Genomic DNA, 17500 nt, shown 5'->3' on the forward strand with positions numbered 1-17500 from the left:
GAGAAAGTTTTACCCGCTGAGGAAAGTTGATTTCACCTGTAAGTCAGTACGGGACAGAGAAGACAACAAGAAAGAACCGGCCAATATAGGATAAAGATGGAGAGAGGAAGGTAAGTGAAATAGACAGAGACAAAAAGAGAGAAAGAGCAGAGAAAGAGAGGGAGAGAAGTATTCAGACGCCTGGACTTTTCCCACATTGTGTTAATTGCTCCCCCCCAACCAATAATACACAATACCCCATAATGGTTACAGCCTAATTCTATAGCCTAATTCTACAGCCTAATTCTACGGCCTAATTCTACAGCCTAATTCTACGGCCTAATTCTACGGCCTAATTCTACGGCCTAATTCTACGGCCTAATTCTACGGCCTAATTCTACGGCCTAACTCTACAGCCTAACTCTACAGCCTAACTCTACGGCCTAATTCTACAGCCTAATTCTACAGCCTAATTCTACGGCCTAATTCTACGGCCTAACTCTACGGCCTAATTCTACAGAATAATTCTACGGCCTAATTCTACAGCCTAATTCTACGGCCTAATTCTACAGCCTAATTCTAAAATTAATTACTCCCCCCTAATCAATAATACACAATACCTCATAATGACATTTTTTTTGCAAATGTATTAAGAATTAAAAACTGAAACATCAGTTTTTAAGTATTCAGACCCTTTACTCAGTACTTTGTTGAAGCACCTTTGGAAGCGATTACAGCCTCGAGTCTTCTTGGGTATGACGCTACAGGCTTGGCACACCTGTATTTGGGGAGTTTCTCCCATTCTTCTATTCAGATCATCTCTTTTAACAAACTCCAAGGGGGCTCTCATGTGCCTTTTACTGAGGAGAGTCTTCCGTCTGGCCACAGTTTATTTCTCATTTGATTTAACCTTTATGTAACTAGGCAAGTCAGTTAAGAACAAATTCTGATTTACAATGACGGCCTACACCAGCCAAACCCGGATGACGCTGGGTCAATGTTATGGGACTCCCAATCACGGCCGATTGAGATACAGCCTGGAATCGAACCAGGGTTTGCAGTGACGCCTCTAGCACTGAGATGCAGTGCATTAGATCACTGCGCCACCCAGCGGAGCACTCTACCATAAAGGCCTGATTGTTGGAGTGCTGCAGAGATGGCTGTCCTTCTGGAAGGTTCTCCCATCTCCACAGAGGAACTCTATAATATTAGGTTTTGGTAGACAGAGTGACTGTTGGGTTTTTGGTCACCTCCCTGACCAAGGTCCTTCTCCCCTGATTGCTCAGTTTGGCTGGACGGCCAGCTCTAGGAAGAGTCTTGGTGTTTCCAAACGTCTTCCAATTAAGAATGATGGAGGCCATTGTGTTCTTGGGGACCTTCAATGCAGCAGACATTTTTTGGTCCCCTTCCCCAGATCTGTGCTTTGACACAATCCTGTCTCATGGACAATTCCTTTGACCTCTTGGCTTGGTTTTTGCTCTGACATGCACCGTCAACTGTGGGACCTTAATATAGACAGGTGTGTGCCTTTCTAATTCACGTCCAATGATTTGAATTTATCACAGGTGGACTCATTCAAGTTGTAGAAACATCTCAAGGATGATCAATGGAAACAGGATGCACCTGAGCTCAATTTCGAGTCTCATAGCAAAGGGTCTGAATACGAATAAGGTACTTCTGTTTCAAATATTTTATACATTTGCAAAAAAAAATCTAAAAACCTGTTTCCGCTTTGTCATTAATGGAGAATCATGTGTGGATTGATTAGATTTTTAAAATGTATTTAATCCATTTTAAAATAAGGCTGTAACGTAACAAAATGTGGTAAAAGTCAAGGGATCTGAATATTTTCCCAGAAAGCATCTGTATAAGGTAAGGCAGGTAGGTGGCCAGCCACAGTCACTCACTCTTGTCCTGCTCAAGTGGTTCCAGGATGTCACTCTCTGTGTCAATGGGAATGTGCCACGGCTGTCTGATAGCCTGTAGCTGCTTGTAGAACTCATCCTAGAGAGGAGAGGACAGGAGACATTACAGGGTTAATTCCTGCTTGTAGGTACAACAAGAGTCAGCCACAGAGAGGGGAGCAGGTTACAGCCATGTTAATGTTTATTTGAGGATTTTTGAAAAACAAAACAACGATCTACTAATCATTTTATTTAATAAAGATAATCCACGGAAGTACAGTTTTTAGGTTGATTATGGATGACGTCTGGCTGTAGTGACATAACAAGCATGTATACTCTATACACAAACTTGCTTGGAATTAAAGAGATACATATTTACAGAGAATAATATAATCATCATGATGGTTGGCTCCATACTATACGGAGTTATGCAGCTTCATTTACAAACGTAGGTACACTGCCTTGCGAAAGTATTTGGCCCCCTTGAACTTTGCGACCTTTTGCCACATTTCAGGCTTCAAACATAAAGATATAAAACTGTATTTTTTTGTGAAGAATCAACAACAAGTGGGACACAATCATGAAGTGGAACGACATTTATTGGATATTTCAAACTTTTTTAACAAATCAAAAAACTGAAAAATTGGCCGTGCAAAATTATTCAGCCCTCTTAAGTTAATACTTTGTAGCGCCACCTTTTGCTGCGATTACAGCTGTAAGTCGCTTGGGGTATGTCTCTATCAGTTTTGCACATCGAGAGACTGAAATGTTTTCCCATTCCTCCTTGCAAAACAGCTCGAGCTCAGTGAGGTTGGATGGAGAGCATTTTTGAACAGCAGTTTTCAGTTCTTTCCACAGATTCTCGATTGGATTCAGGTCTGGACTTTGACTTGGCCATTCTAACACCTGGATATATTTATTTTTTAACCATTCCATTGTAGATTTTGCTTTATGTTTTGGATCATTGTCTTGTTGGAAGACAAAAATCCCAGTCTCAGGTCTTTTGCAGACTCCATCAGGTTTTCTTCCAGAATGGTCCTGTATTTGGCTCCATCCATCTTCCCATCAATTTTAACCATCTTCCCTGTCCCTGCTGAAGAAAAGCAGGCCCAAACCATGATGCTGCCACCACCATGTTTGACAGTGGGGATGGTGTGGTCAGGGTGATGAGCTGTGTTGCTTTTACGCCAAACATAAAAAGTTCAATTTTGGTTTCATCTGACCAGAGCACCTTCTTCCACATGTTTGGTGTGTCTCCCAGGTGGCTTGTGGCAAACTTTAAACAACACTTTTTATGGACATCTTTAAGAAATGGCTTTCTTCTTGCCACTCTTCCATAAAGGCCAGATTTGTGCAATATACGACTGATTGTTGTCCTATGGACAGAGTCTCCCACCTCAGCTGTAGATCTCTGCAGTTCATCCAGAGTGATCATGGGCCTCTTGACTGCATCGCTGATCAGTCTTCTCCTTGTATGAGCTGAAAGTTTAGAGGGACGGCCAGGTCTTGGTAGATTTGCAGTGGTCTGATACTCCTTCCATTTCAATATGAACGCTTGCACAGTGCTCCTTCGGATGTTTAAAGCTTGGGAAATCTTTTTGTATCCAAATCCGGCTTTAAACTTCTTCACAACAGTATATCGGACCTGCCTGGTGTGTTACACAACAGAATGGTACACAACAGAATGTTTTGGTAGATAGAAGGTACACAACAGAATGTTTTGGTAGATAGAAGGTACACAACAGAATGTTTTGGTAGATAGAAGGTACTAAGGTACACAACAGAATGTTTTGGTAGATAGAAGGTACTAAGGTACACAACAGAATGTTTTGGTAGATAGAAGGTACACAACAGAATGTTTTGGTAGATAGAAGGTACACAACAGAATGTTTTGGTAGATAGAAGGTACACAACAGAATGTTTTGGTAGATAGAAGGTACTAAGGTACACAACAGAATGTTTTGGTAGATAGAAGGTACACAACAGAATGTTTTGGTAGACAGAAGGTACACAACAGAATGTTTTGGTAGATAGAAGGTACACAACAGAATGTTTTGGTAGATAGAAGGTACACAACAGAATGTTTTGGTAGATAGAAGGTACACAACAGAATGTTTTGGTAGATAGAAGGTACACAACAGAATGTTTTGGTAGATAGAAGGTACACAACAGTATGTTTTGGTAGACAGAAGTTACACAACAGTATGTTTTGGTAGATAGAATGTACTAAGGTACACAACAGAATGTTTTGGTAGATAGAAGGTACACAACAGAATGTTTTGGTAGACAGAAGGTACACAACAGAATGTTTTGGTAGACAGAAGGTACACAACAGAATGTTTTGGTAGATAGAAGGAACACAACATAATGTTCTGGTAGATAGAAGGTACACAGCAGACTGTTTTGGTAGATAGAAGGTACACAACAGACTGTTTTGGTAGACAGAAGGTACACAACAGAATGTTTTGGTAGATAGAAGGTACACAACAGAATGTTTTGGTAGATAGAATGTACACAACAGAATGTTTTGGTAGATAGAAGTAACACAACATAATGTTTTGGTAGACAGAAGGTACACAACAGAATGTTTTGGTAGATAGAAGGAACACAACATAATGTTCTGGTAGATAGAAGGTACACAGCAGACTGTTTTGGTAGATAGAAGGTACACAACAGACTGTTTTGGTAGACAGAAGGTACACAACAGAATGTTTTGGTAGATAGAAGGTACACAACAGAATGTTTTGGTAGATAGAATGTACACAACAGAATGTTTTGGTAGATAGAAGGTACACAACAGAATGTGTTGGTAGATAGAAGGTACACAACAGAATGTTTTGGTAGACAGAAGGTACACAACAGAATGATTTGGTAGATAGAAGGTACACAACAGAATGTTTTGGTAGATAGAAGGTACACAACAGAATGTTTTGGTAGATAGAAGGTACACAACAGAATGTTTTGGTAGATAGAAGGTACACAACAGAATGTTTTGGTAGACAGAAGGTACACAACAGAATGTTTTGGTAGATAGAAGGTGCCCTTTGGAAAAAAGGGGTGAATTGATCATGATAAAGAAACGAGGACAAAGACACTTCATATAATGAATTTAAATGCCTTTATTTGTATGGCATATTGATTGGAAAGAAGGTTTTAAAACTCTTAACACGTTTCAGCTGCATGGCCTTCGTCGGGGTGGGGGGCATAGCTAGCTACCCAGCTGCCCTAGGGCCATACAAATAAAGGCATTTAATTCATTATATGCAGAGTGCCTTGGTCCTCCTTTGTTTTTGATGATCTCTGAAAGTCTTGGCCGTTGAAAACAGAGAATGTGTGTCTCTCTCTCTCTTTCTCGCTCTAGCTTTTAAAGGCTCTAAAGACTACTAATGGTATTACAAGGAAAGGTACACTGGCCCGTGGAGAAGGAGCAGCCTGTCACAGGGAGAAAACCTCAGTGAACTCAACCAAAGACGCTGAGCGTTGGCTAACGCCAATGTCAGTCCCATTAGTTCTACAGCTGTTTTTATTTTCTTAAAAACCAAGTATACCTCAGAGTACAGTCCTCCGGGCCAAACTTGAATAAATAAATTGCCCCGTGTTCCCTTCTAAAGGTTTCTATGTGTTCTAGTTTTTCAGTGTTAAAAGATGAAGTTTTACCAGCCAGCCAGTCAGCCAGCCAGTACAGCCAGCCAGTCGGCCAGTCAGTCAGTCAGTCAGCCAGCCAGTACAGCCAGCCAGTCAGCCAGTACAGCCAGCCAGTCAGCCAGTACAGTCAGCCAGCCAGTACAGTCAGCCAGTACAGTCAGCCAGTACAGTCAGCCAGCCAGTACAGTCAGCCAGTACAGTCAGCCAGTACAGCCAGCCAGTCAGCCAGTACAGTCAGCCAGTCAGCCAGTACAGCCAGCCAGTACAGTCAGCCAGTACAGTCAGCCAGTACAGTCAGCCAGCCAGTACAGTCAGCCAGTCAGCCAGTACAGTCAGCCAGTACAGTCAGCCAGTACAGTCAGTCAGTCAGTCAGCCAGTACAGTCAGCCAGTCAGCCAGTCAGCCAGTACAGTCAGCCAGCCAGTCAGCCAGTCAGCCAGTACAGTCAGCCAGTCAGCCAGTACAGTCAGCCAGTACAGTCAGCCAGTCAGCCAGTACAGTCAGCCAGTACAGACAGCCAACCAGTCCAGTCAGCCAGTACAGTCAGCCAGTACAGTCAGCCAGTACAGACAGCCAGTACAGTCAGCCAGTCCAGTCAGCCAGTACAGACAGCCAGTACAGTCAGCCAGTCCAGTCAGCCAGTCCAGTCAGCCAGTACAGTCAGCCAGTACAGTCAGCCAGTCAGCCAGTACAGTCAGCCAGTACAGTCAGTCAGTCAGCCAGTACAGTCAGCCAGTACAGTCAGCCAGTACAGTCAGCCAGCCAGTACAGTCAGCCAGTACAGTCAGCCAGTCAGTCAGCCAGTACAGTCAGTCAGTCAGCCAGTACAGTCAGCCAGTCAGCCAGTCAGCCAGTACAGTCAGCCAGTACAGTCAGCCAGTACAGTCAGTCAGTACAGTCAGCCAGTACAGTCAGTACAGTCAGTCAGTACAGTCAGCCAGTACAGACAGCCAACCAGTCCAGTCAGCCAGTACAGTCAGCCAGCCAGCCAGTACAGTCAGCCAGTCAGCCAGTCAGTCAGCCAGTCCAGCCAGCCAGGACAGTCAGCCAGTACAGTCAGCCAACCAGTCCAGTCAGCCAGTACAGTCAGCCAGCCAGCCAGTCAGTCAGCCACAGTACAGTCAGCCAGCCAGCCAGTCAGTCAGCCACAGTCAGCCAGTAGTCAGCCAGTACAGTCAGTCAGTCAGCCAGTACAGTCAGCCAGTACAGTCAGCCAGTCAGTCAGCCAGTACAGTCAGCCAGTACAGTCAGCCAGTACAGTCAGCCAGTCAGTCAGCCAGTACAGTCAGTCAGTCAGCCAGTACAGTCAGCCAGTCAGCCAGTCAGCCAGTACAGTCAGCCAGTACAGTCAGCCAGTACAGTCAGTACAGTCAGTCAGTACAGTCAGCCAGTACAGACAGCCAACCAGTCCAGTCAGCCAGTACAGTCAGCCAGCCAGCCAGTACAGTCAGCCAGTCAGCCAGTCAGTCAGCCAGTCCAGCCAGCCAGGACAGTCAGCCAGTACAGTCAGCCAACCAGTCCAGTCAGCCAGTACAGTCAGCCAGCCAGCCAGTCAGTCAGCCAGTCAGTCAGTCAGCCAGCCAGCCAGTACAGTCAGCCAGTCAGTCAGCCTCTATGTAGGGTGCACCCTATTCCCTATATACTGTACTGTATTGCACAACTGTTGTGGTCTATGGGCCCTGGTCAACAGTAGTGCAGTATGTGGGGGAGTAGGGTGCTATTTGGGACACAAGGCTGTGTTTCAAGGAAGGAGAGTTACATCAGGAAGAGGAAGGAGAGTTACATCAGGAAGAGGAAGGAGAGTTACATCAGGAAGAGGAAGGAGAGTTACATCAGGAAGAGGAAGGAGAGTTACATCAGGAAGAGGAAGGAGAGTTACATCAGGAAGAGGAAGGAGAGTTACGTCAGGAAGAGGAAGGAGAGTTACATCAGGAAGAGGAAGGAGAGTTACATCAGGAAGAGGAAGGAGAGTTACACCAGGAAGAGGAAGGAGAGCTACACCAGGAAGAGGAAGGGAGAATCAGATCTGTTTATCCTTTTTCCTCTACATCCAGTTTTATAACCAGGCCCAACATTTCTTCATTTCCTCTCTACCCCCTTTCTCTCTCTCTCTAGCTGTCATGGCCGTTAAAAGAACTGGACCAAGGTGCAGCGTGTTGAGCGTACATTTTCTCTTTTATTCGAAATGACGAAACAATAAACAAAACAAACCGTGAAGCTTAAGGCCATGTGCCATCAAACAAAGTTAACTTCCCACAAACACAGGTGGGGAAAAGGGCTACCTAAGTATGGTTCCCAATCAGAGACAACGATAGACAGCTGTCCCTGATTGAGAACCACACCAGGCCAAAACATAGAAATAGAACATCATAGAAACACAAAACATAGAATGCCCACCCCAACTCACGCCTTGACCAAAACAAAATAGAGACATAAAAAGGATATCTAAGGTTAGGGCGTGACACTTAGCTCTCTCTCTTTCTTGCATGACGCTCTCTCTCCCTGTCGATCTCTCCCTGTCTATCTCTCTCTTTCTCTCTCTCCAGCCCTCTCTCTCTCCCTCTTTCAATTCAATTTAAATAGGCTTTATTGGCAAGGGAAACATATGTTTATATTGCCAAAGCAAGTGAAATAAACTCATTTAACAACATCAACTAAAAACTATTAGAAAATAACAGTAGACATTGCACTAAAGGTAAAGATATTTCACGTTATATTATTAGGTGTTTAGCATTAACACAAGTAGTTATAGTACGAACAGTGGGGGAAGATAAAAAATATATATACAAATAAATTCTCTCTATTTCCCTCCTCTCTCATTTTTTTAAAATTTTAAACTTTATTAAACTAGGCAAGTCAGTTAAGAACAAATTCTTATTTTCAATGACAGCCTAGGAACAGTGGGTTAACTGCCTGTTCAAGGGCAGAACAACAGATTTGTACCTTGTCAGCTCGGGGGTTTGAACCTGCAACCTTCCGGTTACTAGTCCAACGCTCTAACCACTAGGCTAACCTGCCACCCCTGATTGAGCTCTAGCGTCAATCATTTGTGAATCAGAATCAGGCTGCTCCGCTCTGTTCAGCTCGCTGGTGTTTTTGATCATCTCACTATGCGTCAACCACAAGTAAATGTCTGAAAAATACAGAGGAATCGCAAAATTCCTGCCCCGCCGTTAATTAATTCCTCAGAAAGGGGTAGTGATGGGGAGAAAATTGATAGTTGCATATCGCAATATTATTCTAATTGTTTTTATACTGTAGGTAACGTTAGCTAGCGCTAGTCGGCTGTACCTGCACAAAAACTCCGGTACTGTTCATCCTATAGCTTGTTCTCAAAAAATATATATATATATATGTCGCACCTGCTGTCTCTAACTCTGAATGAAAAGCCAACTGACATTTACTCCTGAGGCGCTGACCTGTTGCACCCTCTACAACCACTGTGATTTTGAGGAGATCTGCATGGAGGAATGGGCCAAAATACCAGCAACAGTGAGTGAAAACCTTGTGAAGACTTACAGAAAACGTTTGACCTCTGAAATTGCCAACAAAGGGTATATAACAAAGTATTGGGATAAACTTTTGTTATTGACCAAATACTTATTTTCCACCATAATTTGCAAATAAATTCATTAAAAATCCTACAATGTGATTTTCTGGATTTTTTTTCTCATTTTGTCTGTCATAGTTGAAGTGTACCTATGATGAAAATTACAGGCCTCTCTCATATTTTTAAGTGGGAGAACTTGCACAATTGGTGGCTGACTAAATACTTTTTTGCCCCACTGTACTGTATTCTATACCATCTACTGCATCTTGCATTTGCCGCCATCGCTCATCCATACATTTATATGCACATATTATTTTTCATTATTTTACATTTGTGAGTATAAGGTAGTCGTCGTGAATTTGTTCGATTGCTTGTTAGATATTAGACCATTGTCTGAACTAGAAGCACAAGCGTTTCGCTACACTCGCATTAACATCTGCTAACCATGTGTATGTGACCAATAAAATTTGATTTGATTTGATGTTTGGAACATCGTATAGAATTCTGAGAATCATAACACTGTAATGAAACAGGCAGGGAGCAGGTCTCGAACCCTCAACCTTCTAGCCCGAAGTCCTGCGCGCTATCGACTGTGCCCAAAAAGCATGCTCAAGCGGCAAGGTCGATATCCGCGCTTATAAACCCAGGGTCGTTACAGTACATATCGTATCAGCACCTGAGTATGGTGATCATATTGTATCGTGAGGTCCCAGGCAATTCCCAGCCTTATAAAAGAGTCCCCACAAGTCAAAAGTATATTTTAGGGTTAGAATTAGGGTTAGAATAGGGTTAGAATTAGGGTTAGGTTTAGGGGTAGAATTAGGGTTAGAATTAGGGGTAGAATTAGGGTTAGAATTAGGGTTAGAATTAGGGTTAGGTTTAGGGATAGAATTAGGGTTAGGTTTAGGGTTAGAATCAGGGTTAGGTTTAGGGATAGAATTAGGGTTAGGTTTAGGGTTAGAATTAGGGTTAGGTTTAGGGATAGAATTAGGGTTAGGTTTAGGGTTAGAATTAGGGTTAGAATCAGTGTTAGGTTTAGGGTTAGAATTAGGGTTAGGTTTAGGGTTAGAATTAGGGTTAGGTTTAGGGTTAGAATTAGGGTTAGGTTTAGAATTAGGGTTAGGTTTAGGGATAGAATTAGGGTTAGGGTTAGGTTTAGGGTTAGAATTAGGGTTACGTTTAGGGTTAGAATTAGGGTTAGGTTTAGGGATAGAATTAGGGTTAGGTTTAGGGATAGAATTAGGGTTAGGTTTAGGGATAGAATTAGGGTTAGAATTAGGGTTAGGTTTAGGGTTAGAATTAGGGGTGGGGGTTTGGGTTAGGTTTAGGGTTAGGTTTGGGGTAATAGGATTTAATCTGGTCCCCACAAGGAGAGTAAAACAAATGTGTGTGTGTGTTTGTGTGTTATGTGTGTTATGTGCACAACACAAACAAGAACACAAACAAGGCTAACATCTCCCTGGAGTGTGCGGCTGTGTTCAACAGAATCAAATCTGTGATGCATTGTGGGTAAATTGTGACTGACTGACCGATCTTCAAATCATAATGAGTTGTTATTTATCATGCAAAATGATTCGTATACCAGTCAGCTGATGTTGAACAAACCTCTGACAGATAGGCCTTGAGGCTGGAGGCCTTGCCCAGACTATCTGTTGTACTCAGCCCAGGAGGCGTGAGCAGGGGCCTGGGTCGGGTTGGCTGACTGGTGGGGGTCACCGGCCTGCTCCGTGACTTCCTGAAGGTCACCTCCTTATGACCCCTGTGACCTCCGTGAACACCGACCCCTGGGGTCATGGCCGACTTGGAGGTCAGCAGGCTGTTGGGGGTCATCGGTCTGCTGCTTGGGGTTCTGGGGGTCGTAATTCTGCTGCCGGGGTTGCTGGGGGAATGAGTCCGGTGGCTGCCGGTCATGGTGAGGGAGGTGGGCTTGCGGGTGAGCAGGGGGCTGAGTTTAGGACTGACCAGGGGATAACCTATAGAGCTGGGCTTGGCTGAGCGGGTGAGGATGGGAGACTGAGGTCGTGAAGTCTGGCCGGGTAAGGGAGTACTGGGGAGTGAGGCCGGGAGAGAGGGGTGGAACAAGGGGGTGAGTAGAAGAGAGCTGTGGGGGCTGTTGGGAGTCCGCTGGGCTAGTTTCCCCTGCTCTGCCAGCTTGGCCAGGTCCTTCTCCACCTCTGAAGGGAGACAGAGACAAACAGGTTGGGAATATAAATGCATAATGACATTAGGATCTAGAGTTTTCCCTGAAGTTATAACCTAGTCAGGTCCTTCTAGAGTTTTCCCTGAAGTTATAACCTAGCCAGGTCCTTCTCCACCTCTGAAGGGCGACAGAGACAAAGACAGAACGACCATAACGAATGATAAACAAACAAGATTTATAAGTGTGGTCCAGAGATGTTCCTGACCACCATATCTGGCAGGGTAACACATTAGACAGGGGCCAGAGAGCTATGTAAAAGCAGACAATGTTTCAAATCAGTGACCTTTTCAATCCTTCACATACAGTGCCTTGCGAAAGTATTTGGCCCCCTTGAACTTTGCGACCTTTTGCCACATTTCAGGCTTCAAACATAAAGATATAAAACTGTATTTTTTTGTGAAGAATCAACAACAAGTGGGACACAATCATGAAGTGGAACGACATTTATTGGATATTTCAAACTTTTTTAACAGTTCAAAAACTGAAAAATTGGGCGTGCAAAATTATTCAGCCCCCTTAAGTTAATACTTTGTAGCGCCACCTTTTGCTGCGATTACAGCTGTAAGTCGCTTGGGGTATGTCTCTATCAGTTTTGCACATCGAGAGACTGAATTTTTTTCCCATTCCTCCTTGCAAAACAGCTCTAGCTCAGTGAGGTTGGATGGAGAGCATTTGTGAACAGCAGTTTTCAGTTCTTTCCACAGATTCTCGATTGGATTCAGGTCTGGACTTTGACTTGGCCATTCTAACACCTGGATATATTTATTTTTTAACCATTCCATTGTAGATTTTGCTTTATGTTTTGGATCATTGTCTTGTTGGAAGACAAAAATCCCAGTCTCAGGTCTTTTGCAGACTCCATCAGGTTTTCTTCCAGAATGGTCCTGTATTTGGCTCCATCCATCTTCCCATCAATTTTAACCATCTTCCCTGTCCCTGCTGAAGAAAAGCAGGCCCAAACCATGATGCTGCCACCACCATGTTTGACAGTGGGGATGGTGTGGTCAGGGTGATGAGCTGTGTTGCTTTTACGCCAAACATAAAAAGTTCAATTTTGGTTTCATCTGACCAGAGCACCTTCTTCCACATGTTTGGTGTGTCTCCCAGGTGGCTTGTGGCAAACTTTAAACAACACTTTTTATGGACATCTTTAAGAAATGGCTTTCTTCTTGCCACTCTTCCATAAAGGCCAGATTTGTGCAATATACGACTGATTGTTGTCCTATGGACAGAGACTCCCACCTCAGTTGTAGATCTCTGCAGTTCATCCAGAGTGATCATGGGCCTCTTGGCTGCATCCCTGATCAGTCTCTCCTTGTATGAGCGGAAAGTTTAGAGGGACGGCCAGGTCTTGGTAGATTTGCAGTGGTCTGATACTCCTTCCATTTCAATATTATCGCTTGCACAGTGCTCCTTGGGATGTTTAAAGCTTGGGAAATCTTTTTGTATCCAAATTCGGCTTTAAACTTCTTCACAACAGTATCTCGGACCTGCCTGGTGTGTTCCTTGTTCTTCATGATGCTCTCTGCGCTTTTAACGGACCTCTGAGACTATCACAGTGCAGGTGCATTTATATGGAGACTTGATTACACACAGGTGGATTGTATTTATCATCATTAGTCATTTAGGTCAACATTGGATCATTCAGAGATCCTCACTGAACTTCTGGAGAGAGTTTGCTGCACTGAAAGTAAAGGGGCTGAATAATTTTGCACGCCCAATTTTTCAGTTTTTGATTTGTTAAAAAAGTTTGAAATATCCAATAAATGTCGTTCCACTTCATGATTGTGTCCCACTTGTTGTTGATTCTTCACAAAAAAATACAGTTTTCTATATTTATGTTTGAAGCCTGAAATGTGGCAAAAGGTCGCAAAGTTCAAGGGGGCCGAATACTTTCGCAAGGCACTGTACATACAGCAGATGAACATACACGTCTAATAATGTTAATATCATGGTAGTCTCTACCAATGTTAATATCATGGTAGTCTCTATTAATGTTAATATCATGATAGTCTCTACAAATGTTAATATCATGGTGGTCTCTACATATCTGAAGATATAGGGTGTTAGCAAACATCAACACCATCAGAGATCACAGGCTTCATAACAGACACCATCAGCGATCACAGGCTTCATATCAGACACCATCAGCGATCACAGGCTTCATATCAGACACCATCAGAGATCACAGGCTTCATATCAGACACCATCAGCGATCACAGGCTTCATATCAGACACCATCAGAGATCACAGGCTTCATATCAGACACCATCATAGATCACAGGCTTCATATCAGACACCGTCAGAGATCGCAGGCTTCATATCAGACACCGTCAGCGATCGCAGGCTTCATATCAGACACCATCAGCGATCACAGGCTTCATATCAGACACCATCAGAGATCACAGGCTTCATATCAGACACCGCCAGAGATCGCAGGCTTCATATCAGACATCGTCAGCGATCGCAGGCTTCATATCAGACACCATCAGAGATCACAGGCTTCATATCAGACACCATCAGAGATCGCAGGCTTCATATCAGACACCATCAGCGATCGCAGGCTTCATATCAGACACCATCAGCGATCACAGGCTTCATATCAGACACCGTCAGAGATCGCAGGCTTCATATCAGACACCGTCAGAGATCGCAGGCTTCATATCAGACACCATCAGCGATCGCAGGCTTCATATCAGACACCATCAGCGATCACAGGCTTCATATCAGACACCATCAGAGATCGCAGGCTTCATATCAGACACAATCAGAGATCGCAGGCTTCATATCATACACCATCAGCGATCGCAGGCTTCATATCAGACACCATCATAGATCACAGGCTTCATATCAGACACCATCAGCGATCACAGGCTTCATAACAGGGTTGTGGGACTGCTGCATTTTCCTTTTTTCATTATGGTTTGTCTTCAAACCTTTTTTACTGGTCATAAAAAACAATATTTATTGACTCTGTCAAATCAAATTCCAGAATGACATTAAAAACATCGCCTACATAGTACTAAGGTTACGTCCTAAATGGTGCCCTATTGTCTATGTAGTGCACACATAGGCTCTGGTCAGAAGTAGTGTACTACAGAGGGAATAGCATTGAGGATACATTGAAGTGTTCTGCCAGACATTCTGAACAAATATAATTCTTTGCTTTATTGGTAGTTACGAAAACAGTTTTCTTTGTGAGGAGGGGATGCGACTGCCAAGGAGAAAATCTGGGAGTAGCCCCATCTCCTCATCTATTCGTCTCTCCTCGCCTCTCTTCTCCTCGCCTCTCTTCTCCTCGTCTCCTCGTCTCCTCGCCTCCCTTCTCTCCTCTCCTTGTCTCTCTTCTCCTCGCCTCTCTTCTCTCTTCTCCTCATCTCATCTCCTCGTCTCCCTTCTCTCTTCTCCTCGTCTCTCTTCTCCTCGTCTCTCTTCTCCTCGTCTCTCTTCTCCTCGTCTCTCTTCTCCTCGTCTCTCTTCTCGTCTCTCCTCTCCTCGTCTCTCCTCTCCTCGTCTCTCTTCTCCTTTTCTCTCCTCTCCTCGTCTCTCCTCTCCTCTCCTCGTCTCTCTTCTCCTTTTTCTCTCCTCTCCTCGTCTCTCCTCTCCTCTCCTCTCTCTTCTCCTCGTCTCTCCTCGTCTCTCTTCTCCTCGTCTCTCTTCTCCTCGTCTCTCTTCTCTCTCTCTCTTCTCGTCTCTCTTCTCGTCTCTCCTCTCCTCGTCTCTCTTCTCCTTTTTCTCTCCTCTCCTCGTCTCTCCTCTCCTCTCCTCGTCTCTCTTCTCCTTTTTTCTCTCCTCTCCTCGTCTCTCCTCTCCTCGTCTCTCTTCTCCTCGTCTCTCCTCTCTTCTCCTCGCCTCGTCTCTCCTCTCCTCATCTCTCTTCTCCTCGTCTCTCCTCTCTTCTCCTCGTCTCTCCTCTCCGCTCCTCGTCTCTCTTCTCCTCGTCTCTCTTCTCCTCGTCTCTCCTCTCCTCGTCTCTTCTCCTCGTCTCTCCTCTCCTCGTCTCTCCTCTCCTCGTCTCTCCTCTCCTCGTCTCTCTTCTCATTTTCTCTCCTCTCCTCGTCTCTCCTCTCCTCGTCTCTCTTCTCCCTTTTCTCTCCTCTCCTCGTCTCTCCTCTCCTCGTCTCTCTTCTCCTTTTTCTCTCCTCTCCTCGTCTCTCCTCATCTCTCTTCTCCTCGTCTCTCTTCTCCTCGTCTCTCCTCTCCTCGTCTCTCCTCTCCTCGTCTCTCCTCTCCTCTCCTTTTTCTCTCCTCTCCTCGTCTCTCTTCTCATCTTCTCTCGCTTCTCCTCGCCTCTCTTCTCTCCTCTCGTCTCTCCTCTCCTCGTCTCTACTCTCCTCTCCTCTCCTTGTCTCTCCTCTCCTCGTCTCTCCTCTCCTCGTCTCTCCTCTCCTCGTCTCTCTTGTCCTCGTCTCTCTTGTCCTCGTCTCTCCTCTCCTCGTCTCTCCTCTCCTCTCCTTTTTCTCTCCTCTCCTCATCTCTCCTTGTCTCTCTTCTCCTCGTCTCTCTTCTCCTCGTCTCTCTTCTCCTCGTCTCTCTTCTCCTCATCTCTCCTCTCCTCGTCTCTCTTCTCCTCATCTCTCCTCGTCTCTCCTCTCCTCATCTATCTTCTCCTCTATCTTCTCCTCGTCTCTCCTCTCCTCGTCTCTCTTCTCCTCGTCTCTCCTCTCCTCGTCTCTTCTCCTCGTCTCTCTTCTCCTCGTCTCTCTTCTCCTTTTTCTCTCCTCTCCTCATCTCTCCTCTCCTCGTCTCTCTTCTCCTCCCCCTCATTTTATCTTTTTCAGATTTTGACAATGTTGGGTTTTCCGGCGATACAAAGAGGGATATTTTCTGAAATGACTCACCACAAAGGGTTTGTGCTCGATAGGCGCCGGTCAAAAGTAGTGTACTACATAAAGAGAAGGGTGCCATTTGGGAAGCATCCCAAGTATATTCAGGGAACCGTGTACGTGTGACATTTAATAAATACCTTGTAGCGGAAGCATGTATTTGATAAAAACCTCGACTTCCACCATTTATGAGTAAACAGCCTTCTCCAAAAAAACAAACAGCATTTAAGATTTGTTGTGTAGTACTTTTGACTATACATGGAATAGGGTGCCATTTGGGATGGATCATAAATGTATGTTTGAATGAGAATATACATTGAAGTCGGAAGTTTACATACACTTTGGTTGGAGTCATTAAAACTCGTTTTTCAACCACTCCACACATTTCTTCTTAACAAACTATAGTTTTGGCAATTCGGTTAGGACATTTACTTTGTGCATGACACAAGTCATTTTTCCAACAATTGTTTACAGACACATTATTTCACTTACAATTTACTGTATCACAATTCCAGTGGGTCAGAAGTTTACATACACTAAGTTGACTGCGCCTTTAAACAGCTTGGAAAATTCCAGAAAAGTACGTCATGGATTTAGAAGCTTCTGATAGGCTAATTGGTAACATTTGAGCCAATTGGAGGTGTACCTGTGGATGTATTTCAAGGCCTACCTTCAAACTCAGTGCCTCTTTGTTTGACATCATGGGAACAGGAAAAGAAATCAGCCAAGACCTCAGAAAAAAATTTGTAGACCTCCACAAGTCTGGTTCATCCTTGGGAGCAATTTCCAAATGCCTGAAGGTACCACGTTCATCTGTACAAACAACAGTACGCAAGTACACTGCTCAAAAAAATAAAGGGAACACTTAAACAACACAATGTAACTCCAAGTCAATCACACTTCTGTGAAATCAAACTGTCCACTTAGGAAGCAACACTGATTGACAATAATTGTCACATGCTGTTGTGCAAATGGAATAGACAACAGGTGGAAATTATAGGCAATTAGCAAGACACCCCCAATAAAGGAGTGGTTCTGCAGGTGGGACCACAGACCACCTCTCAGTTCCTATGCTTCCTGGCTGATGTTTTGGTCACTTTTGAATGCTGGCGGTGCTTTCACTCTAGTGGTAGCATGAGATGGAGTCTACAACCCACACCAGTGGCTCAGGTAGTGCAGCTCATCCAGGATGGCACATCAATGCGAGATGTGGCAAGAAGGTTTGCCGTGTCTGTCAGCGTAGTGTCCAGAGCATGCAGGCGCTACCAGGAGACAGGCAAGTACATCAGGAGACGTGGAGGAGGCCGTAGGAGGGCAACAACCCAGCAGCAGGACTGCTACCTCCACCTTTGTGCAAGGAGGAGCAGGAGGAGCACTGCCAGAGCCCTGCAAAATG

The 17500-nt window shown here is 44.4% G+C and overlaps 1 protein-coding gene across 1 annotated transcript in view; it reads right to left on the minus strand.

Moving 5' to 3' along the window:
• The window catches only part of LOC112242105 (uncharacterized protein C8orf34 homolog), a 163851-nt gene that overhangs the window by 15143 nt on the left and 131208 nt on the right, over positions 1 to 17500 (minus strand). The window contains exons 13-14 of the mRNA XM_042298624.1: positions 10684 to 11252; positions 1887 to 1983 (exon numbers count right to left, since the gene is read on the minus strand). Of these exons, the coding sequence (XP_042154558.1) occupies positions 1887 to 1983; positions 10684 to 11252 (666 nt within the window). The remainder of the gene's footprint in view (positions 1 to 1886; positions 1984 to 10683; positions 11253 to 17500) is intronic.

Source organism: Oncorhynchus tshawytscha, linkage group LG16 (assembly GCF_018296145.1).
Source record: "Oncorhynchus tshawytscha isolate Ot180627B linkage group LG16, Otsh_v2.0, whole genome shotgun sequence".
Lineage (NCBI taxonomy): Eukaryota > Metazoa > Chordata > Actinopteri > Salmoniformes > Salmonidae > Oncorhynchus > Oncorhynchus tshawytscha.